A 24,325-nucleotide genomic window follows, 5' to 3' on the forward strand; every position below is an offset into this window, starting at 1 on the left:
AACAAATGAGCTTCTAACAGCCAGTCCATTTCTAACTGACAACACACAGTTTAATATAACCAACCTTGTTCTGGTACAGTGCTGGTTTCATGCTTTTCTGATAGTTTGCATTGTCAACACTCTCTTATGCACTGTCTGTGTGCTGGGCTGGGAATCTTCCTCCTCATCTTTCTCTTCCTTCTCCTCTTCCTCCTTACTGTCATTAGCTGCATTGTCACTGTCACTTTCATTTTTTCTCTTTATCCTCTTCCTCATGCACCATATCTGATTTCTCCACGATTTTAGAGTGAAGATAGTCCATGTCGGACAGACCTTTCTTCGGGGCTTCCTTATGGTATCTAGAGAGAAACCATATACTGTATTTGTTATCTGAATAAAAGCTAAAAGATTACTTTGTCAACTTTTAGGATTTTACTAGCATATAGATGGCCTTAAAAATTAACACACATGGAGTAAAAGCTAAACAATATAAAAATAAATTAAAGGGATAGTTCACCCAAAAATGAAAATTATATACATATATATATATATATATATATATATATATATATATATATATATATATATATATATATATATATATATATATATATATATACACACACACACACCGACAGGGTTGGTAGGGTTACTTTTGAAATGTATTCCACTACAGATTACAGATTACATGCCATAAAATTTTATTTGTAACCTATTCCATTAGATTACTCAAGGTCAGTAACGTATTCTAAATACTTTGGATTACTTCTTCAGCACTGATAGATTTTTTTCACTTGTTTTGACTATAAAAACTCTGCCAGTACAGTAAGACACAATACACGTTAAAAATACATTCTCTGAAAAACCTAAATATCTTATGCAGTGTTGCTTCTAAAACAAAATAAATCAAATTGATCTTGTTTTAAGGATTTTTAGATATTTTTACAGGAAAACAATACGAAAATTATTATCAAGAATAAGATTTTTGCCATAAGATCAAAGGTCTTACTAGAAAAAAAGAAATTATGATCCAACGTGAATTTTCTTGATAAAAAGTTATGATCATGCCTGGTAACGTGCATGTAAAATGGCTAGAAATAGCATTTTAGCTTAGCATAAAGCTGACAATTTACACAAGGTTTATTTCTGTTTCTTTTGCTCCAAACTTACTTCAAACATACTTCCCTGTCTGCTCGTATGAATGTAACACATCATAAGAAGATGCTATTCTGAGATGCTATTCTTCTCACCACAATTGTACAGAGCGGTTGTCTGAGTTACCATAGACTTTGTCAATTCAAATCACTCTGGCCATTCTCTGTTGGCCTCTCTCATCAACAAGGCATTGTTGTTTTTGGCACCATTCAGAGTAAATTCTAGAGACTGTTGTTTGTGAAAATCCCAGGAGATCAGCAGTTACAGAAATACTTAAACCAGCCCATCTGGCACCAACAATCATGCCATGCTCCAAATCACTGAGATCACATTTTTTCCCCATTCTGATGGTTGATGTGAACATTAACTGAAGTTCCTGACCTGTATCTGAATGATTTTATGCACTGCTGCCACACGATTGGCTGATTAGATAATTGCATGGATGATTGGTGGTATTGTTGCTATTTTCTTTTTTCTATTTTCTTTTCTCAGACATTCACATGCTCTACCATTTACCGAGTTCTGCCTTATATACACTGTATAATCCCAATCAGTGTCCTCTTTGTTAGAACACTTAAATACAGTCATCATATACAGAATGTACAGTCAGAGTTGGGGAGTAACGGAATACATGTAACGGGATTACGTATTTAAAATACAAAATATACAGTAAGTAACTGTATTCCCCTACAGTTACAATTTAAATCATTGGTAATTAGAATACAGTTACATTCAAAACGTATTTTGATTACTGAAGAGATTACTTTGCATTTTATTGTCGTTTGTTTCATTTAATATTTAGTCCTTTCAGATGGAAAACATTTATACATATAAATGATGCGATCCAAAGTGCATTTGAACAGCTGTGAAACGCTTTCTTATGATGTGTTACATTCATACGAGCAGACGGAGAAGTAAGTTTGAAGTAAGTTTGGAGCAGAAGAAATAGAAATAAACCTTGTGTAAATTGTTAGCTTTACGCTAAGCTAAAATACTATTTCTAGCCATTTTACGTGCACGTTACCAGGCATGATCATATTTTTTTATCAAGAAAATTCACGTTAGATCATAATTTCTTTTTTTCTAGTAAGACCTTTGATATTAGGGCAAAAATCGTATTCTTGATTATAATTTTTTTATTATTTTCCTGTAAAAATATTTAAAAATCCTTAAAACAAGATCAATTTGATTTATCTTGTTTTAGAAGCAACACTGCATAAGATATTTAGGTTTTTCAGAGAATGTATTTTTAACATGTGTATTGTGTCTTACTGTACTGGCAGAGTTTTTATAGTCAAAACAAGTGAAAAAATTTACCAGTGCTGAAGAAGTAATCCAAAGTATTTAGAATACGTTACTGACCTTGAGTAATCAAACAGAATACATTACAAATTACTTTTTACAGCATGTATTCTGTAATCTGTAGTGGAATACATTTCAAAAGTAACCCTCCCATCCCTGTGTACAGTCATAGTGTAGATGGATGAATGAAGCCTAAACTTCACCAGACTAGATCAGACAAGCCCTAACCTTTCACCAGGACAATTGACACACTGTAAAATTAAGGGCTTTATTTCCGACTTATTTTCCATAAAACACACCCAAGACCTTAGTCAACATTCATTCTCTCAGGCATTTAAATTCTAGCACTGGTTAGAGCTCTTGATATATATATATATATATATATGTACAGGGTTGGGAGGGTTACTTTTGAAATGTATTCCACTACAGATTACAGAATTCATGCTGTAAAATATCATTTGTAATGTATTCCATTAGATTACTTAAGGTCAATAACGTATTCTAAATACTCTGAAATACTTCTTCAGCACTGGTAGATTTTTCACTTGTTTTAACTATAAAAACTCTACCAGTACAAAAAAGACAAAATACACATGTTAAAAATACATTCTCTGAAAAACCTAAGTATCTTATGCAGTGTTGTAAAGATAAATCGAATTGATATTTTTACAGGAAAGAAATAAATAAAAATTATTATCAAGAATACGATTTTTGCCCTAATATCAAAGGTCTTACTAGAAAAAAAAAAGAAATTATGATCCAATGTGAATTTTTTTGATAAAAAAAATATGATGGTGCCTGGTAACATGTGCATGTAAAATGGCTAGAAATAGCATTTTAGCTTAGCATAAAGCTGACAATTTACACAAGGTTTATTTCTATTTCTTCTGCTCCAAACTTACTTCAAACTTACTTCTCTGTCTGCTCGTATGAATATAACACATCATAAGAAAGTGTTTCACAGCTGTTCAAATGCACTTTGGATTGCATCATTAATATGTAGCAATTTTTCCATCTGAAATGACTAAATATTAAATGAAACAATGACAATAAAATGCAAAGTAATCTCTTCAGTAATCAAAATACATTTTGAATGTAACTGTATTCTAATGACCAATTATTTAAATTGTAACTGTAGTGGAATTCAGTTACTTATATTTTGTATTTTAAATACGTAATCCGTTACATGTATTTCGTTATTCCCCAACCCCAACAGTATACTGTATATAAAAATGGCTGTTAATTCATGATTCATTGCACTGATCATGTGTGATTTTTCATATCTTGTATGTCTCACTAAGAGTCCATGAGTGTGGTGTCTGTACTCTAGTCAAAGGCTTTAAAAAGAATCTCTAAACTCTATTTGTGTTCTGGCTAAGAGCAAACTACTCTAACAATCTTTCACCAAGATAAGTCCTACCCATGAGTGTTTTTTTGTTTTTGTTTGTTTTTTATTCTATCTGAAACCAGATCAGATCTTATGTTATATATAAAGTAGACAAATATTGTTAATAAGTTAAAGTAAAATGAGGTTCATTAATTTAAAAGGAATAGTTCACCAACAAAATTCTGCCATAATTTTGTCTATTTTTTACTGAAAGTCCCAGTCTGTCACAATAGCAGTAAATAGTCTCACACTCCAAAATATATTTTAGCCTATTTTTAAGATTTATGTTTTTCAATTTCATAACAAAATTCCATCAAATTGAGTTGTGTAATTTTTATCAAAATAAAAATAATAAAAATCTAAATAGTTATTTATTTTTTGTTAAAGATTATTTAATTCAATTTGATGGAATTTCATGAAATTGAAATGCATAAATTGTAAAATGATTTGAGTGCACTTTAAAGCTTAAAATGATAATCAATATTTTTTTTATTTAATAATAATAACAAATATTGTCAGTGCATTACTTTTGTGTGAGGTGCATAATGGTAAACACATGATGCAAGTTCATGAGACTTACAAAATACTTTAATACTACACAATTCATTATTCTTTTTACAAACACAGAAAATAAATACAAAAATAAATATTAAATAAAAAGAGCTGAAATAAGACATGTAAACATCCTGAGATGTTATTTCAAAATAAAACAGGATGCCTGTCAACGATTTGACCGAAATAAGACACATACTACATTTTTACATTTTTAACTGTACAAACTTACAATTTTTTGGAAAAAAGACTCACAACTTCAACTACTTACATTTGGCAGCTCTGTTAAATATATGTGGGCTTATAGTAATATATGAGCACTGAGACATCAAACAATAACCTGAGGTCCTCTAGGTTACCATCATGTGCACTTGATAGTATCCTTGTTTAAACTGTCCAGCTCCTGCCATTTTTTTGGACCATCAAAGCTGAGGACAACAGTTTACAGTTTTAAACCAGACCATCATCCACCATTTACTTATGTTTTTATCAATATGGCTTAAGTTAATAACAGAACCACAAAAACCATAAGAGTCAATCTGAAATGAAATTGTGTATATAACAATATATAAAAGCTTTTATGGAGAAATACAAAAGATCAAAACCGTAAAGTGTTCCTTCTTATTTCTCAAAAGGAGTCCATTTAATCGGAGGATGACAATCTGGGCTTTACTCGGCCAACTCAGTCCAGTTTATTTTGGGCCAGCTCAACCGTGCTCTTGGTCAATTCAGAGCAGTGCTGCTTTAGTCAGTCAGATTGTCACACTGCAAACAAATCCAGGGTCCCTGTTGGGTCTTGTAGGCCCAGAATGCTGTAAGCTATTCTTTTTTGATGTCCCGGCAAGCACACTCCAATGTTCCTAATGTCCCTTTTTAAAGAAAGAAAAAGGGTATAAGGTTAAAGATGAAGGTTTCTCAGTCATTTACAACAATATCATAACTAATAGTTTGTTTTGTTTTCGGTTTTGAATGTATATAGGTATACTTACTCAATTTTCAAGCACAACACCTGTTCCATAGTTTTAATTCCAGCACGGGCAAAGGTTTCTGTGTACTGGGCCATTTTGATGGATTCCAGCCATTCATCCACTGACCTGAAGGGGGCACCATCATTACCATTTGTGCTTGGTAGACGAATAGAGACTCTGAGGAGAAGAAGAGATTTGCCGATTAATAAAGGAAATATAAAACAATGTAGGTTTCTACAATTAAACTGGTTCTGGATTTGTCAACAGTTTCTTACCGTGGGTCGACACTGGCGATGGCCGAGAGAGACTCTGGGTTCTGGAGCAGCTTTTCGTGCAAGTTGACAATGTCAACAAAGCGTGGTCGTTTGGAGCGGTCCTGCATCCAGCACTGAAGCATGAGTTGATTTACCGCAGATGGGCAACCCATCGGTGCTGGCAACCTGAATCCCTCATTTATGGATTTCATCACCTGTAAACAAAAGGAAACCGTTAAACTTTGTACAAACTTTGCACAAAATGTTGCTAGCATGGCCGGTTCTAGGGGGGCCTTGCCCCCAAGAGGTTTTTAGCAAATTGTATTTGGTTGCTAAGGTGTTGCTAGGTACTTGCTTACTGACCCAAGGCAAAAGAGCCCCCCCCCTCCCCCCAAATATCTTACAATATGGCTAGGATCCCTCCTTCAATGCAAGTGTCCATTTTAGACAAAAGTATGAGCAATGATAAATATGACAAATTTTCCCATACCTCATGATTGCTCATGTCCCAGTAGGGTCTCTCTCCAAATGACATCACCTCCCACATGACTATGCCAAAACTCCACACATCGCTGGCTGACGTAAACTTCCTATACGCTATAGCCTCCGGTGCTGTCCAACGAATAGGAATCTTTCCTCCCTACAAAAAGATTTTTGTTCAATATTTTGATGCGTTTTGGAATTTCATTCAAATTATACAATTATACAACTCAATGTTTATTATGAATGATTCTATGCATCTTGTGTTACTTACCGTGGTTGTGTAGATTCCTTCAGGAAAGTCTTCCAGCACTCGAGACAGGCCAAAATCAGAGACTTTACACTCCAAGTTGCCATTGACTAGGACGTTGCGAGCTGCAAGGTCTCTATGGACATAGTTCATATCGGAGAGGTACTTCATCCCTGCTGCAATGCCACTGAGCATGCCCACAAGCTGGTATGAAGAGAAGTCCCCATCATGATCCTATGGAGCACAGAGAAAATCATCATTAATAATAATAATTGCTACATCTTGGCAGATTTAGCACTAAATTTAGACAGTAAATAATTATACATTTGTTGTCTAATACATACCCTTAAATACTGATCCAGAGCTCCATTCTCCATGTACTCTGTAATAATCATGCCATGTTTGACTGAAATAACAATTAGAAAAAAACATCCTGTTAAAATAAGTACAGTGGAATGGTGTTCAAAACGAGGAAATTAAATGTTGAGAAATTCAACAGATATGATCAGAAGTGTGAAGGGACATTCCACACTTACACTTGGTCACAACACCCTCCAGGTGGATTATGTTCTTGTGGGAAAACTGGCCCATGATGCTGGCCTCACTAAGGAAGTCCTGCCTCTGCTTCTCCGTGTAGCCAGGTTTCAGCGTCTTTATGGCGACAGCGACCTCACAGCGCCCAGGTGCCTTCAGAGAACCACGATACACCTCACCAAACTCTCCTATGGAACAACAGGTAAGCATAATTGTTATGTTAGTCCTCTGAACATCCAAGTTAAAGTGTAAAACAAATGTAACATGAAAGATTTTTTAAATATTTTCAGCATACCTGCACCAATGACCTTCTGTTTGGTGATATGACTGGGGTGAATCTCGCTAGCAAACTTGAGGATGGCCGCACAGGGGTCCTCGTATGTGTGGGGGTCAATGTACGTCTTCAGAGGAAGGAGTTTCTCTGTAGAATGAACAGGAGGAGGTAGAGTTTGGTTACTTTTCCCATGATGCCAACTATACAGTATGATGGTTGAGAATAAACATTCAGCTTCTGAGTTTAACATATGTAGATTTTTGTGCAAAGGCATCTCTGATAAGAATCTTTACTTGCATTGAGGCATTAGACAGGAAATCCATAATGTTAAAAACATGAATGCCTACACGTGATAAAGGGTTTAAGTTTAAAAACTGTTTCATACCTGGACATGAAAAGTAATCTCCATCCACTCTCCGTCGGACATGGGAATTTAGCCTTCTGATGAAAGAGAACATTCAACATTACATTAATATGCTAATTTAAGCTGTTATCTTGATGATATCTCAAATGAGAATGATTACACATCAAAGCTGGAATGTAAACAGTGTGGGCTGTGGTTGGGAGAGACAACTAAGGCAAAGCAGGAGGCAAAGTTGGGAAATCCCATTGTGGTGTTTGGAAAGTGATGTGATAAGGATAAAGAAGTGAACTGGGATGGGAAAAAAATGAGATATGCAACACGAAAGGGGGAAAGAGAAAAGTTCTCAAACCTTTTGTGCACCAGCAAAATGACTGCCACAAGCAGCAACATGACTCCGCCCCCAGCGATGGCTCCCATGACAACCATGGAACTGTTTTGGGTCTGAGATTCAGCTGTTGAAGAACACAAAAATGTATTGACAGATGCCACCCACAGCCTATCACAAATGCATCTAAGCAACACACTTTTGTATGCGAAAGCAAAAAGTGCACAAACAAAATCGCCCACATACGCGTTCTCACGCACACACTTACCAAGAGCCAGTGTTTCAAATTCAAGCTCCGCACTGTGGCTGCTGGGGTGACCTTCTGCCGTAAGGGTGTGAACACGGAACACATACTTTGTGCCAGGTAAAAGGTCATTGATCTGGACCGAGTTCTTCTCTAGAACCAGAACAGTGTAGGTGGTGACATCTAATTCTCCCGGATCCTCCTATAAAAGGCAAAGATTTTAGAATTTTCGTTTGAAAGAAAGCTCAAAAGAATGTTTGAAAGAAAATTTGCTCTAAAGAAAGTTTGTATGCAAGAAAGAAAGTTCAAAAGTTTAAAAAAGTTATTTCAAAAGAATTCAGATATATCTTAAGTTACCTTCTTTCGATACATGAGCTCATAGCGGGGAGTGTGGTGATTTTGCACATTGTGGTCCACAACCCAGGATAAAGTCAGACTGCTGGTTGTTCGATCTTCCACTCTCAGGTACAACACCCTGGGGCCATCTGAAACAAAAAGGCACAAATCATCAGTACTTGAGGTTTAAAAAATGGAACCTAATATGTAATCTCAATCTACATGTAAATACTTGATTTGTCACACCATGTCCTAAACAGATGTGTCACGGTAAAACATCAAGCTATCTCTTGCATGTTTATATGTTAATCTTGTCCAGCCACAACAAGCAACAAGGAATTGTTAGTCATGTTGGTCGCAATGCACCAAGTAGCCCTGCCTACATTGAAATCTCATTGGTCCAAGGTCCCACTTCACATAAACTGACTTTGGCTTTGTCACGCAGCTGCATTTTTGCAGACAGAGAAGTAAGTTTGAAGTAAGTTTGGAGCAGAAGAAATAGAAATAAACCTTGTGTAAATTGTCAAAAAAGCTAAAATGCTATTTCTAGCCAATTTACATGCACATGTTACAAGGCACGATCTTATTTTTTTATCAAGAAATTTCATGTTAGATCATAATTTCTTTTTTCTAGAAAGACCTTTGATATCAGGGCAAAAATCATATTCTTGATAAAAAATTTTTTATTGTTTTCCTGTAAAAATATCTAAAAATCCTTAAAACAAGATCAATTTGATTGATCTTGTTTTGCATAAGATATTTAGGTTTTTCTGAGAATGTATTTTTAACATGTGTATTGTGTCTTACTGTACTGGCAGAGTTTTTATAGTCAAAACAAGTGAAAAAATCTACCAGTGCTGAAGAAGTAATCCAAAGTATTTAGAATACGTTATTGACCTTGAGTAATCTAACGGAATGTTACAAATTACATTTTACAACATGTATTCTGTAATCTGTAGTGGAATACATTTCAAAAGTAACCCTCCCAACCCTGCCTATAGTGCAATAATGTAAATACATATCTCATGTACATATGTAAATTCACATATTTAATTCAACAACTGAACAGACCCCTACCTTGCACATACATTACCTCTTGCACATGTACATATGCCATTCTATGTTATGTTTTGTGTCTATTTATACTCTCACCTTGTTTTATATTCTATGTCTCACTGTAATGTTCTGTGTGCACTTGTTTCTCCTATCACCAAAAAAAATTCCTTGTGTACGTGAGAACACTTTACAATAAAGCTCATTCTGATTCTGATTCATACAACTTCATTGGTTAAATCCACATCTTCTGAAGCAATGTGATTGGTGTGGGTGAAAAACAGATCAATATTTAAGTCCTTTTTTACTATCAGTCTCCACCTTTGACCAGCCCCAACCAGTAAGTGGCTGAATGTGAAAGTGAAAGTCACGTCCACAGCAGAATGTAGAAGTGAAAGTGTAGGTTTACAGTTAAAAAAGGATTTAAATATTGATCTTTTTTTCATCCACATATATCATATCACTTCAGAAGAAATGGATTTAACCACTGAAGTCTTAGAGATGCCTTTTGGGCATTCAAAGTTCTGGTCAACATTCACTTGCATTGTGAGGACCAACAGAACTGAAATGTTATTTTAAAAATCTTTATTTGTGTCCTGCAGAAGAAAGTCAGTCATACACATCTGGAATGGCATGAGGGTTAGTAAACGATGAAAACATTTTTATTTTTGGGTGAACTCTCCTTTAAGTGTGGACAGAAAATTACTTGTCACTAGAAATTTATCGCATTATGCCCGCTTAGGACACACTGTTAGAACATTGTGTTAGACTGAAAAAGGAATGTGTTAAGACTAATTAAAACTTTATATGTCTTACCTGTAAAGTGAAGCACTGTTGTGATGCTAGTAGTGGCTTTCTTCCGACTGAACTGGGATACGCCGCTCTGGGCTTCAACTGTAAACGTGTAGTTTATGTGAGGCTCCAGCTCACTAACCACAACCTCAGGGTCTTTCAAGGCTGTTTGTGCAGGCTCAAAATGCACCCTCCCACCACATGATGAGCACAGACCACTCTCACAGCGCTCGCATGCCAGACAATAGGTGATGTCACTTCTGCCACCAGTGTCTGCCGGGGGGCGCCAGGCCAGTTGCAAACTCCCCGCTGTCAGGAGAGGGGTGTATACTATGTCTCGAGGTGGGCTAGGGAGGGCTAGAAGAGAAAGTAAAAAATGAATAAAAAGGACATTTCATTCTATGAACAAGAAATTTTAAAACAATTCTGCTGTACAAGGCCAAATCGCAGCAAGTATGAACAAAGAAACAGAGAAAAATGGCTTTAAAGTTTGTTTGTTCAGCCAAATGTGGATTGTGAAATAATCTTACTCTGTTTTCTCGTAATAGAATTATAGTTGAGCCAAACCCGTCACAAGATACTCAATTATATAATCAATAGCAAAGAATCTTTAAATAGTTAGAATTTCTTAAAAATGTCATTCAATTTCATGTATATTTATTAATATATTCTCCACTGAACCCCTAGGGTACCTTTATGGACCTCCAGGGTTGAAAACCGTGGATGTAGATAACAAAAAATATCTATCTATACTTACCAGAGCAGGGAGCAGAGCTAGGGTCGGTGGGGGCCCGAAAGAAGCCCTCCAAGCAGGGACACAGGAGTGCTCCAAGACTCGAGCTCTGGGTTTTATCTGGGCACACTTCACATGGCTGGCTGGAATCTGTGCTCTTGTAGTAACCCGGTTCACAAGCTTCAGAAGAAACAACAGCAAAACAAACAGGTGAGCAAAGAGACAATCAACAAAATGACAAAGATTCACCTTTATCAGATAATACATGCAGTTGAGAACCACACAATGATTTCTATTTTATTTTCTTCCATTGTGTGCACACAGTTGGGGCGGAACAGCACCCGCAGTAAAACTATAGGAAGAGTCACTCTTTCAGCACCATTGCAAATCTGCAAAACGAGCTAATCAGGCCAATGCAACAGACAGGAGGCCCATAACAAACAGGCATTCATGCATCCATGCATCAAACAAAGCAATACAACTCCAATTGAGCAACACATTACAATACCAAGCGGAAGACTTTTCCATTTAAATAAGACAAACTAGTCAAACTGGTCACCAAACTTTTGTACAGTCCTTGGTACACGTCATCCAAAGTGCGATTAAAGGAGGTTTATGTGGGTTTGAAACCCCCATAAGATGTTAAAACTATAGGTCGGGTTGCAGGGGGAGGAGCCTTCTCAATCTAGAGAGCATTTGATTGGTCAAAGATCTGTGCAGTGCAGCATGAGTCATGTATATTTTTGGTCAGTTTTACCCGCAAGTGAAAGACTGCACATTCTAAATCTGTTTATCTGTTAAAGGGAACTTTTGTCAACTTTTAGTGGTACACTAGCATATACATGACCTCAAAGCAAACGCACATGGACTAAAAGCCACAAAACTCAAACTTTGTTTTTACTTGGTCTCAAAAAGAGATTTTCTTCACCAAAAATTTAGATGGCAATAGCAAGGCAGGTGATCTATGTAGGGCATATGTGGATGTCCGTTGGACAAAACAGGATGTTGAAATTGCAAGCATGTGTTAGCCCTCTGGTCTCCTCTTCTCCTCCTTTCCTTCCTCTGCTGAAGGATGAGGACATGCCATAACAAACACAAAGGAAAGAAACTCCAGACACAAGGATCAGATGGAGGTGGAGATGATATAACAATAATTAACAAAGAAGAACAAGAGCAATGATTTCAAATCACATACAAAGTCTTAAAGAGAGGCCAGTTATGAAAAGTGTACTTATAATGGGCATGAGAAACTCACTGGCTTGTAAAATCAGTGTGAATATAGATTCCACAGAGTAGAGGAACTTCCTTTGAAGGGAGTATGTCCCCCCTGGGGCCCCGTCTCTCAGTGCTCGCCTCAAACAAAGGGCAGAGTTTCAGATTGACGATCGGTGGGAGGTGGTGCAAGTGTGAGCGTGAGCATGAATGGGTGCATAAGGATTGCTGACAGAAGTTCTCCCGCTGGGATTTTACATCAGGTTTTGTATATTTGCTCGGTGTATAAGACTGGATGTCTATAGGAGGGGGTACGCATAAGAAAAGCAGCCTCTCTTTGCCTGTTTTTTTTTAAGCCAGAACAAGATCGAGACACTCCCACTCTATTCTTCTAATCTTCTCGTTTGTGACTATTGCGAATGGCATACGTAAAATTGGATAAATCTGAATGATTCCAAATTTCACCAAATGCCAAAATGTGTGTCAGCCTCGAGTGAGAAGTCTTTTTAAATATGTAAATGTTGTGTCTTGGGGACTACATGCGAGAGCATGTTAAAGGGATTGTTCTCTCAAAAAAAATGAAAATTCTGTCATGGTTTACTTACCGTCATTGTTCCATGCCCATATGACTTGGGAAATGATGACAGAATTCTACTTTTTGGGTGATCTATCCCTTTAAATACGCTATACCAGTTTACAGAAAAGCATAGAAAGAGACTTGTACCACTGTTGCAGTTCCTTTGACGCAACAGGCTGACTGATTTCACTAGGATCTATTTAAGGCAGAGTTGTGTTGGTGGAAACAAGCTGCCATCAGACCGTTTGTGAGGGAAGTGTGGAAAAGTGACTACGGCTAGTTTTTGCATACTTATACTACATTTATGTTCCCACAACTGCTGAAATATGCATGACACAAGTGTGGGCTGGGTGGACACAATACACAGTGGGGATAGTTAATGCCCTTTGGGTGGAAAGGTCAAGAGTTAGAATAGCAATTTCGCCAACTCAGTACTCTCCAACTATGTATGAGATTAATATGACTGCTTTTTAAGGGGAAAAAAGATGAATGGTTTAGTTTCAAGCCATTTTAAGATACAAACTGTTCTAAAAAAAAAGTTCCCTACATTATTTTTAGCATGCATTAACAGAAATAAACAGTGAAATAATGGTATATTGACCAGGCCAATTAATTGGCAAGGCAAGGCAAGGCCATTGAAAAAAACCATATCGGTCAACCACTAGAAATAAAACATACCCAATTGCTCACATTTATATGAATATATTGGACCCCAAACTGGTGTGTCAACTGATACATCATGGTCAATCTAAAAGCAGAATCCTTGTTAGCCTAGTATGGTCTTATCAAGTTTACAGGGAACAGAAACATGGGAATACTGGGGATCGCCACTGAAACTTCTCAATTCCACATTTCTAATGGCCAACCATTCAAATGACACCTCTTCCCCCATCCCAGCCTGGGCAACCAACCACAATTGCCCCAAACAAACACTGGCAGGTGGCAATAAGCTTAACAGAACAGCAGTCACGAAGAAAGCCACTCGTAAAACTCCCATGAAAACAATGACATCAGCATCTTCATTGTTTCAGTGGTTGTTTGGGGTTAAGAACCTTCTTTTACATTGAATGCTTTGAGGCATCTTTTCAGTCTATACAGACAAAGAACCTTTCCAACTTGAATCAAGAGGTATGGTTATAGGTTGTTAATAACTGCATACTTTCATAGAGATGAGTAAATGGAAAAAATTATAGAGTGAAACAATCGTTTACAGGAAAAATCTCTTTGTCAGAATTTGAAACAGAGAGAACCACAGGTTGGGATGTCTGGACATGTACTCCTCACTCCTGAAACATGTCATCATTCAAAGACAACAAGATAGCAGTCTCCATTACATCTCTCCCACAAGCTATTTCTTTGGGTCATCACTCATCACACTTCCTCCGAGAGTGTCAAAACATTTAGCACGTCTCCTGGAAACTACATTATGAAGGAAATGTGTGGAATCTGCCCTTTTCCAGCAACCCTGAATGCCTTCAAATATTCAAATAACTCCCTTGATGTTCCTCAATGTCCGTTTCAGGTGCAGGTTCCTGTACGACTGCCAGAGGCCAAGGTCTTCAAAACATTCTTTCCTGCAAATTCCCTGATTAATGGTACCTATATCTGCTCTTTTGAAAAGGCTTGAGAATAGCTTTTTACAATGGTAACATTAAACAATTGGACTACATTTGCTAGTGGTCCTTAAATATTGGGGACAAAATAAAATCTTTAAGAAAAAGTAATGTAGTTTGGGTAAAAATACAGTTTTAACGTTTCAATTAAAGATGCGCTCAGTATATTTTGTCTACGTTGCACTGGCCAGCATGGCGGGCCTTCTGGACTTTGGACCTACTGATAACCAAATATGCAAAAGCAAGTATACATTTTCTGATGATATCGCAGTAATACCATTTTTGAAGTCAGCTATAATTACTTTGTGCGTAAATCATATTTTTATGGGGGGAAAATTACTGTACAATTTCCTTTCAGAAGAAGAAGAATGTAGAATGTTTGTTGGTTTTATGTTACAGTTATGTTAGAGTGTCAGTTTTACAGCATATAAAAGTCATATATTTTTTTGAGTCTACTTAAAACCACATTTTCCCGCAAATACAAAAGGTGTCCGGAGAGCTCCAACCCAACCTTTAATTACATGATTACTATGCCAGACAGACCTTGGGCATGCCAAACATTCTCTGTTATCTGCGGTAAGGCATTGTCATGGCAACACACTTACACATACAAAGTAATTCAGGTACTGGTAGCCCTTCCCACTGAGTCATATCAGCTGTTTGAGGGTGGGATGATTGGAAAAGTGTAATGTGACCTTGGGGAATTCTATTGAGGAAAAACCTTAAAACTAATAATAATAATAATAATAATTCTGATTTAATGGCCCTTAAAAGTATTTGGACACTTAAACCACACTTACAAATGTATGAATGTATTTTTTTTTTAAATGTGGTAGTCAAACTTAGCGGAACATGTCCATAGTTAAAGTGATGAACTACATGTGGTTACTCATATATCCACTGAAAAATATTACCTTGGGACAAGTTGATTAAAAAGATGGTTAAAAATGGCTAAGAAAAGTTAGTAAGTTCTGAGAAAAGGTCTAGTAGTTATTTGTTTGCAGATTTCACTTGGTTTGATATCTTGTTATCTTATGCTATTCATAGAGTACATTCAGAAGTGACTTAGGTGTCCAAATACTGGGCCTTATGAGGCCTTTGTATATTCCAATTCCAAACTGACATATTTGAATAAACATAATTTGTCACCCCTTTGTCTGCGTTCAGATTATCTTTCAATTCATTTTTGCAAGATTAACCCTTTCACCAAAGTTTGTTACTTCAAGTTCCTTCTATTCAAATTAAATATCTGGAAAACATCCAAAGGTCATAAACCTATGAATGCATAACATGTCTTGGTTAATAATGTACAAACACTCTGTTTTAATGGTAGCCTGGTATCTTCACACTTCCTTCCTGAATCACTAAGCACATATGCACAAATAATACACCAGCAGGTGAGAGGGTGTGGAGCCGACTGACATTCCATTGTACTGAAGTCATCTTACTGGCTTCTCACAAACTTCTCAGACAGCTCTGCAGCAACCACAAAAATCTCTCAAGCTTCCCAGTACACACCCTCACCCGCAACACACACTTGCCATCTGCCCACCCACAAAGACCTGCAGTTGTTCCCAAACCGCTGAAATATTCAGTTCAGCTTCTCCTGTGTAGTTTAACGGTTCAAGCGGTAGAGTATATTATAGTGATAAACCGATATATCTGCCATTTTTTGGCCAATTTGCAAATGATCTCATTTTTGACCAAACTACTCAGTTCAACTTCTCCTATTTATAGTGCCTCAAACAGTAACGTATTTTATAGTTGGAGAATTATCGGCATCAACCCATACCCATGGTGGCTTGGCCGATAAAAATAAGCGGTTTCCTCCCTTGGAACAATTCCAAAATCTACCTAGTAAAAAGAAAAGAAACATTTTCTGTTTAATTCAATTCTCTTAGTGAACTTTGAGCAAATGTTATAGTGAGAGACCGATATATCGGCCATCTTTTGGCCAATTCAGCTTGACCGATTAACAGCAGTGGTTTTCTCCATTGCATCAATTCCAGAATATACCTTGTCACAGATGGGAAAAAATTTCAATTCAAATCTCTTAGTGAACTGAGTAAATACGGTAAAAACATTTTTGTTTGAACTGTGTTTGTTGGATTTCATTGCCCCAAACTCACACTATTGGTTGAATCAATGTTTCTGGGCAGGTTGGGATGCTCAATCAACCAAGAGCAATATTTTAAAAGTGCCAAAGAGCCACAGTGTTTAAAATTTTTGAATGGATAACATTAATATGCATATTAGCTGGAATAGGAGAAAGCATTTTAATGTAGAAAAAACTACACATTTCAGCTTTAAATCGCATTATAAATAGTATATCGACCTTATATCAGCATCAGCCATTTAAAAATCCATGTTTTTCACCCACTAGTGCAATAGAAAAGCAAACTTCAAAACTTTAGCATGTTACTGAAGCATTCAAATGCAGAAAACACTGCTATTTCTACCTCTATCTAACAATTACTAGTTTTGTTGGTGTAACCTAATGCATTCAGGTTGATTTAGACATTCTAAATAATATTTTTGACTTAAATCAAATCAGTTCATGTAGAGGTTACCACATGAAGTACATTTTTTAAGTTAACATTTTTTCAGTGCACTAACAACATCAATATAACTTACCTTTGCATGTTTCTCCAATAGCATGGTACCCCGCTCGACAGAGACATTGCACCACAGGAACAACCCACTCTCCCTCAGCTGTGCAGTACATTCGCGGAACAGCTTCTCCAACCACCACTGCGTCCTTCACACAGGTGCCATCCACCTCCGCCAGCGCACCCGATGCCACCTGCTCAGGAAAGGCAGCCAGGCTTCTCATTGTGGCCGGACAGGTGGTATAAAACACCCTCAACCCCAAGAGAGCAACACAGCCCCCTAAATCTTGGAAAGCCAGGTAGAACCCCCTCCTAGAGAGTGGCCCAATGCTCCGTGTCTCAATGTTTACCCGTAGATCCGCTCGGCCCCCTCCACGGTTAGCTGTTACTTCGTCTGGTGCTACAGTGGCTACTTTTCTAAACTGGCTCTTGCGAAAATTTGTGCCAACATCTGTGTCGGTTTCGGCTAGATAGAGGCCAAAAGTCTCACGACAGGAAGGCGAAGATCCGCCAAATGTGTTGCAGTCTCGGACGACGAAGTGTAGCTCCACTGATACACGAGAAACATCAGGCCTACATTGGATGAAGGTCGTACGAAGCCAATTGTCCTGTTCAGTGTCACTTGCGACATTGCACACACTGTAGGTATAAAATAGAGAGCCGTTCACCACTGTCTGGACAATCTCCCACTGAAGAAAAAAAAGGACAACAAAGAAAGACAGAGAAGGTTTTATTAATATCTCTTAGTATGTGAGAGGTCAACTTTATGAAATCAAAACTGACCCTTTTTACTTTCTTAATACATGTTTGCCTTTGCAATCTTTCATAAAAAATTAAATCTCGTTCCACCTCTAAAACGATTTTCTTTTTTGGCTGACATATCCAAGACCTCTTATTTTTCAATCTATTCCTTCTAATAACCTTTTCATGATCTAATCAATTCCCATAGGATACATAAAGTCCCTACCAAAAAAATTTTTTTATCATTGAATTCCCTGTTTCACTCTGAAATGTGTCACATTTTAGAAGTAAAATGGGTTGTAAATGCCATTTCATGTTGACTTTAGATAAAAATCCACTTCATAGATAGTGTAATGTTTCTAAATGTGTTAATTATTAATTATTTTCAAATATCAGACTGCAACACTGAATGAGGGACTCACACAGTTATAAAATTATCTCACTAGAAGGGTGTGGGAGACAGACAAAAAGCAGGCCTCCGTGAAAGAACAGTCCTACTCTTTCCCACCAATGTTCATGCTTTTCTCCCTTGACTTGGCTTTTCAAAAAGCCCTGAAATAGTTTGTAGAATAACCATGACCTCAAATAGCTTTTTTGGACACAGCAGCTTAGTATAGCTGATGGAAACCTTCACAACATCAGGAATGAAGATGACAGGACTGGTCTCTAAAAGACTAATTAAACACTTTAATCTGCGAGTATGCATGCTCAAAGAAAGTGGTGGGACCCTTGCGGTACATCTCTTGTGAGGTCTTATTGTGGCTAAAGAGGAATTCACAGTGAATTCTTATAACCCATAGCTTCAAAGAAAAAAAAAAAAGTGGTTTGCTCACTGCACACTCTTAACGCTAATGTTGTCTTTACTGGAATAATCAAGTTGTCTTAATAAAACATTACTTCAAATGTCAAGGTTTGGGCTTAAAACTCAAATATGTAAGTTCCTTGATCTTATTTATCTTAAAAATCCATAGACTTTAATTATTTAATTATGCTTCCTTGGCCCAAGGGAACATTTGTGGGCACTGAAATAGTTGTCATTAAGAAATTCACATAGGTTTTAGCTCTTTTGTAGTATTATTTATTTGTTGCAAATAGTTATTTCATGTGATGTCACCATTAGGGTGATCTGTGTCCTCTTTGGTCAAGTTGGACCTTGCTAACACAATCTCAGTTCTCCATGTGCATGTGCAACTGAAGTACAGGCATTTATGCATTTCTCTGGAGATATAAGTTTATTTAATGATTGACCTAAACTCTGTTGTAATCTTCATTATTTAAGCTGTGTTATTGTATGACCTAAATTTGAATCCATTCAATTAAAATTATTAAGTTGAAACAACAACATTTAAATAGCAAATCTGAGTTAATTCTACTTGCATCTAGTTACCTTAACTTAAATAGTTAAGTGAACTTAATTACACAAGTTTTGGAGAAGCCATTACTCAATTCAATTGAGAGAATGTGTTTATTTGTCAACTTGTTAGGTTTTCAGTGCAGTCTCAAAAACCAACGCATTTCTTTTCAAATCATTCAGAAAAGAGTTTAGACATATAAGAGACCCTTTGATGCCGATCTTTCACATTTCAAAGTGAAACATATCACAATTCAGTGCCCATATAATATTTGGAAACTTAAGCCATACTTAAATTTATGAATTCCATTGCGCTAGGTAACAACACATCTAAATAAGTGTGCCATCTGCAATGAAACAATGTTATAAAATATTTGACAACCAGGAAGTGTCCATATAATTTTCATACCAATTTTGAACAGTATCTATCTATTATTGTACATTAAAACATACAAAACTTCTTTTTGTGAAATTTTTTGCTAAGAAAATGTCCTTGTGCTATCACTCTTTAAAATAAATGGCAGTTGGATAGTTTGTTATCTAATGCAATGACATTCATACATTTTTAAGCAATGTGTGTTCAAGTAGCTTTTAGAGGGTCCCTCTGTACATATATCTGTAAATGTAACATTTAACAAAATCATAAAAATCATAACAGCCTTGGACAACTTACACAACAGTGTGTGTTCAGATATTATTCAAGCCTGTTGCCAGGGAAAAACCAGACTGATGTCACTCATCAGGTATCGACTTTAATAGCAGGAAGAACTGTTTAATGCATCTGAGGATATGACTCAAAGGAGATTATTGTTTTAGAGCACTCAGTAACACTGACTGGTGTAGGCTATCTGTGCTGCCTTTACATTTATAGCCAACACAACGGAATTGAACTGAGTCAGTTCATTTAAGTTTGTAGTCATAATTACACAGAAGGTTAAATACTCACCCCTTCTTCATTCGGCCAGGTCAACCAACCTAACTCACTTCCGGCAGCCTTCATGTCAAGCAGCACATCTACAGAGCATTTTTAAAATGTTAAATTAGGTTAAAACACCTTAATTGCGTAAATAATTTTGTTGAAGAAAGAGCTCCTGAAAAATAAGTACAATTTACGAAATATAAACCAAAAATAAAAATGCATTTAATCTAATCTTTTCAGCTGTAATATACTGTATATAGCCTATAATTATGTTGATCTCTCCATTTAACCTAAAATTATAGGGATTTTTGTTTAAAGATTTTACGAGCACTTTTTATAAAGAAAGTCAGATTTTACTTACGTTCTTTTGACTGGATCACAATAAATACGTTGTTAACAAATAAATATAAATATAAGAAACGAAGTTGTGTGCTGTGGTGGTACTCCATTATGCTTCTCAATCTAAACTTGTTGGTCCACACGAAACTCACGCGAAATTGTAACTCACTGAAGAAAATTGTCTCATTCATGGATATGAGAAGCCCCGTGACTCCGCCTCCTGGAATGCGCTCCATATATGGAGTCGGTGGTCGTGGCCAGGGACGCTTGGGTGCTTTTACTGACGGCCCTCACACCTGTTCAATGAGTTTCGGATGTTTGCCCACGTTCATTTGCACAATAGTAATTTTAAACGATTGGGCACGGGATCAGTTCAAAGAGAGGGCTTTTAAAATGCTTTCTCTTTGAAGCTAAAATCCAGGTGATTTCTTTGCATACTGCAACCAGTTTCATGTTTAAGCAGACAGCCAGTTTCGTGTTTTTGCAATGCACTTCCCTGTGCAAAGAATTACTAAACTAGTCTTAAGATCACAAATAATATACATTACATTTACATTTGTGCATTAGACTGATGGTTTGGGGTGAATCTCTCAAACAAATGTCTAGATCTCATTTCACCCCAAAATCAAAAGAAATGAAAATAAATAACATTTTCCATAAAGGAAAGTAAGAGTGTATTTAGGGCTGTTAAGATTTTTTGTATGACATTATTTACATTAAAATTAAGCACATTTTCCCCACCAAAATGCTCATTAATGTAATGCATCTGGATGTTTTACTTTTTATTTCTTTTTTGTAATTTCCATTAGTGTTCAAATGTTATTCTAATTAGATACTCATAACTGTAATACAGTGATTTTTAAATTCAAGGCAGTACAACAAATACTACCACAGTGTATAAATACTTTGCCATTTAAATAGTATATCATTCTTTATTTATTTATTTATTGCTTTACAATAATGGGAGAATATTTTTGCATAATGGTAATGAAAATGGGGAAGCAAATATGCTTAATTCTCATGAAAATAATGTCACAATGCAAAGATGTTGCATGTTGGTGCAGCTATCAGTATAAGGACTCTCCATAGACATAATGATTTTTATACTGAACGAACTATAGATTCTATCCCCTAACCCTAACCCTACCCCTAAACCTAACCCTCACAAAAAAAATTCTGCATTTTTACATTTTCAATAAAACATCGTTTAGTATGTTTTTAAGCGATTTAAATTATGGGAACACTAGAAATGTCCTCATAAACCACATTTATAGCTTAATACCCTTGTAATTACCAGTTTGTAACCTAAAAAAAAAGTCCTTGTAAACCACTTAAACCTGTCCACACACACACACACAAAAGTCATGAAAAGCAAACAATTTTAACAGTGCCACAATACTGAATTTCAAGAGTAAACCAGAATAGTAAAAGCTGATACTTTGCCTATCAGTATAGTGGTGTTTTTAAACTTTTTAACAAAAAGGTAGTATAAGGTTTAGATGAGAGTTTTTTTTAATGAATAAAAGTAATTCATACTGAAAATATTTTGCCTTTTGCACCATTACTATTTCTTTCCTATGACAAGTGAGAGAAGGGGTCAAGTAGTCTTGCCTCGATGAATGAATATCTAATGACTTGAAGGAGTATGAATATGTAGACAGCGGAATAAGACAAACAAAAGCATCGCCAGGCAACGCGGTGGAATGCTTGAGTCAAGACTCCTTTGTGCGACAGTCTGTCAGAGTTCCTTGACCTGGGACTCAAACACAAGCTGACTTCTTCTCAAGAGCTTAACAGGCTGCCAGCATTGTGAGAGCTGCTATGAATATTCATTAGACAGACTACGAATAAAAGACCTCAGCTTTAATTTTGGACTGGAGATTTATGTGACAGGGCTCTGGACAAAATCAAAACGCAGAAAGTTTTTTATACTGATATAAAGATTAGACTAAATCCCTGAAATATGACTTGAAGCTCTCAAAATGATTCATTTGTGTCTCAAACTCACATTTCTACCTTTAATGTGAAAAAATATTCTATATTTTATGAATATTACACTCTAAAATTGGCTGGGTTATAAACAACCATACTGTGAAAATATCCCAATAAAATGACCCAGCAGACTCAACCCAGCATATTGGGTTAAAAAAAAAATAACCCAGCAAAATGTAGAGAATGCAGTGGAAAAACTCAACATTGGATTAATGTATCTGGATTAAAAATAAATACCTATACCAGGGGCCTGGGTAGCTCAGCGAGTATTGACACTGACTACCACCCCTGGAGTCTCCTAAGCAACCAAATTGGCCCGGTTGCTAGGGAGGGTAGAGTCACATGGGGTAACCTCCTCGTGGTCAAGATTAGTGGTTCTCGCTTTCAAAGGGGCACGTGGTAAGTTGTGCGTGGATTGCGGAGAATAGCATGAGCCTCCACATGCTGTGAGTCTCCACGGTGTCATGCACAGTGAGCCACGTGATAAGATGCGCTGATTGACTATCTCAGAAGCGGAGGCAACAGAGACTTGTCCTCCGCCACCCGGATTGAGGTGAGTAACCGCGCCACCATGAGGACCAAGTAAGCAGTGGGAATTGGGCATGCCAAATTGGGGAGAAAAGGGGAGAAAAAATCAATAAAAAATCCTATGATAAAAATTCATAACGGACTAAACTCTTCCATAACACACAAAATCCATACCCACTCAAGTCAAAGTGACAACCAGACCCTTCGTTCCAAAGCCCTTACCAAGAGATGACATCAGAAAGGAATGTCCTCAGTCAGCTTGTCTTCGGGTTGCATTGACAAATGACTTGTATGCCAAAAATATCTGGCAGAACCCCAGGATTGGAAAAGAAGGAATGCAACTAACCAAAATCAAATGATTAAAACACAAGAAAATAAATAAATGATATTGAGGAGAAAATACAACTAAACAGCAAAGTAGAATGCTGTCCCTAAATAGAGAATGCACGTTTTGCAAACCAAACCCTGATCTTTCTTGTTCTTCCGTGGTACAAAACAGTGATTTTCCTATTAAAGGTGCACTCAGTCCATTTTTGCTCATGTCAGCTTGGATTACAGTGACACCTAGTGGTGTGGATGCAGCATAATTCAAAATCAACAGTTTTCAGTTACAGATGCCATTGTAGAAATTCACTATTCACAATCAGCCATGACTGATTTAATCTAAGAGTGAAAATGTCTAATAACAAGACGTTTACTGAGATTAAGCGAGTAGTATACAGCTGGTCATGTGATTCTAAAATGGCAGCCCCCATGAGGGCGCCCCTACCCCATGTAGAATAAAATAGCTTTTATAAGGTTATTGATATGACTAGAGTTCTCATTTCATGTGAGTGCTAATGATTTTATACATATGTTTCAAAATTACTATTAATTTCTTTAGGAGTAAAACTTTTTTAATTGGAAAAACATTTGTGCAACTTTAAATTATGGTAAGGTTTGGGTAAGGGGTTAGCCTTTATGGTTTGGTTTAGGTTTGGGTTAGGGGTTAAACTTGGTTAATTGTATTTTTTAATATCTATTTCTTTATTTGATTAGACTGCCAAGAGTTAAGACATTTTAACTCAAAATTGGATTTAAATTGCAATATGAACATTGTAAATTGCATTATTTCATTCCAAGACTGAATGCCACTTGCTAAATTAAATATACAATGCAATGAGGTTATGTGACAGCAATTTAGAATCGCTTATTGCTGCATATATATTGTATTCTGTTTCATAAGCTATTTTTAAAGAATAGTAAGCAGTATACAGTGTATACTGCACAGTATTCAGTAAGTATAATAAGATGGCATTTTATTCTGAATATAGCCTGTGGGTCAGTCTTTTAAAAATGGCAACCAGTTGGCCACAAACAATAAACTGCGACCTGCTTGTAAATAATACACTTTTTTGTATGTATTTGCATGTATATGTATGAGAGGGAACCTAATGCTTAAACAAAGTAAACACTTGTTTAT

General features: G+C 36.5%; 1 protein-coding gene and 1 pseudogene across 1 annotated transcript; both read right to left on the bottom strand.

Annotated features, from left to right (window-relative positions):
- Positions 1-4,367, bottom strand: part of LOC127448803 (probable RNA-binding protein 19) — a 20,925-nt pseudogene extending 16,558 nt beyond the window's left edge.
- Positions 4,295-20,497, bottom strand: LOC127449424 (ephrin type-A receptor 2-like). Its single transcript, XM_051712835.1, has 17 exons — positions 20,366-20,497; positions 20,032-20,099; positions 17,019-17,682; positions 11,007-11,162; positions 10,274-10,606; positions 8,426-8,553; positions 8,093-8,270; positions 7,849-7,951; positions 7,521-7,576; positions 7,157-7,282; positions 6,864-7,049; positions 6,672-6,733; positions 6,352-6,561; positions 6,088-6,237; positions 5,619-5,812; positions 5,365-5,520; positions 4,295-5,244 (listed from the first exon to the last, which is right to left on the bottom strand). Exons 1-17 carry the CDS (start codon positions 20,451-20,453, stop codon positions 5,136-5,138), a joined length of 2,967 nt encoding a protein of 988 aa, XP_051568795.1. The 5' UTR covers positions 20,454-20,497; the 3' UTR covers positions 4,295-5,135.
- Positions 20,498-24,325: the final 3,828 nt, after the last annotated feature.

The sequence above is a fragment of the Myxocyprinus asiaticus genome, chromosome 12, assembly GCF_019703515.2.
Source record: "Myxocyprinus asiaticus isolate MX2 ecotype Aquarium Trade chromosome 12, UBuf_Myxa_2, whole genome shotgun sequence".
NCBI lineage: Eukaryota > Metazoa > Chordata > Actinopteri > Cypriniformes > Catostomidae > Myxocyprinus > Myxocyprinus asiaticus.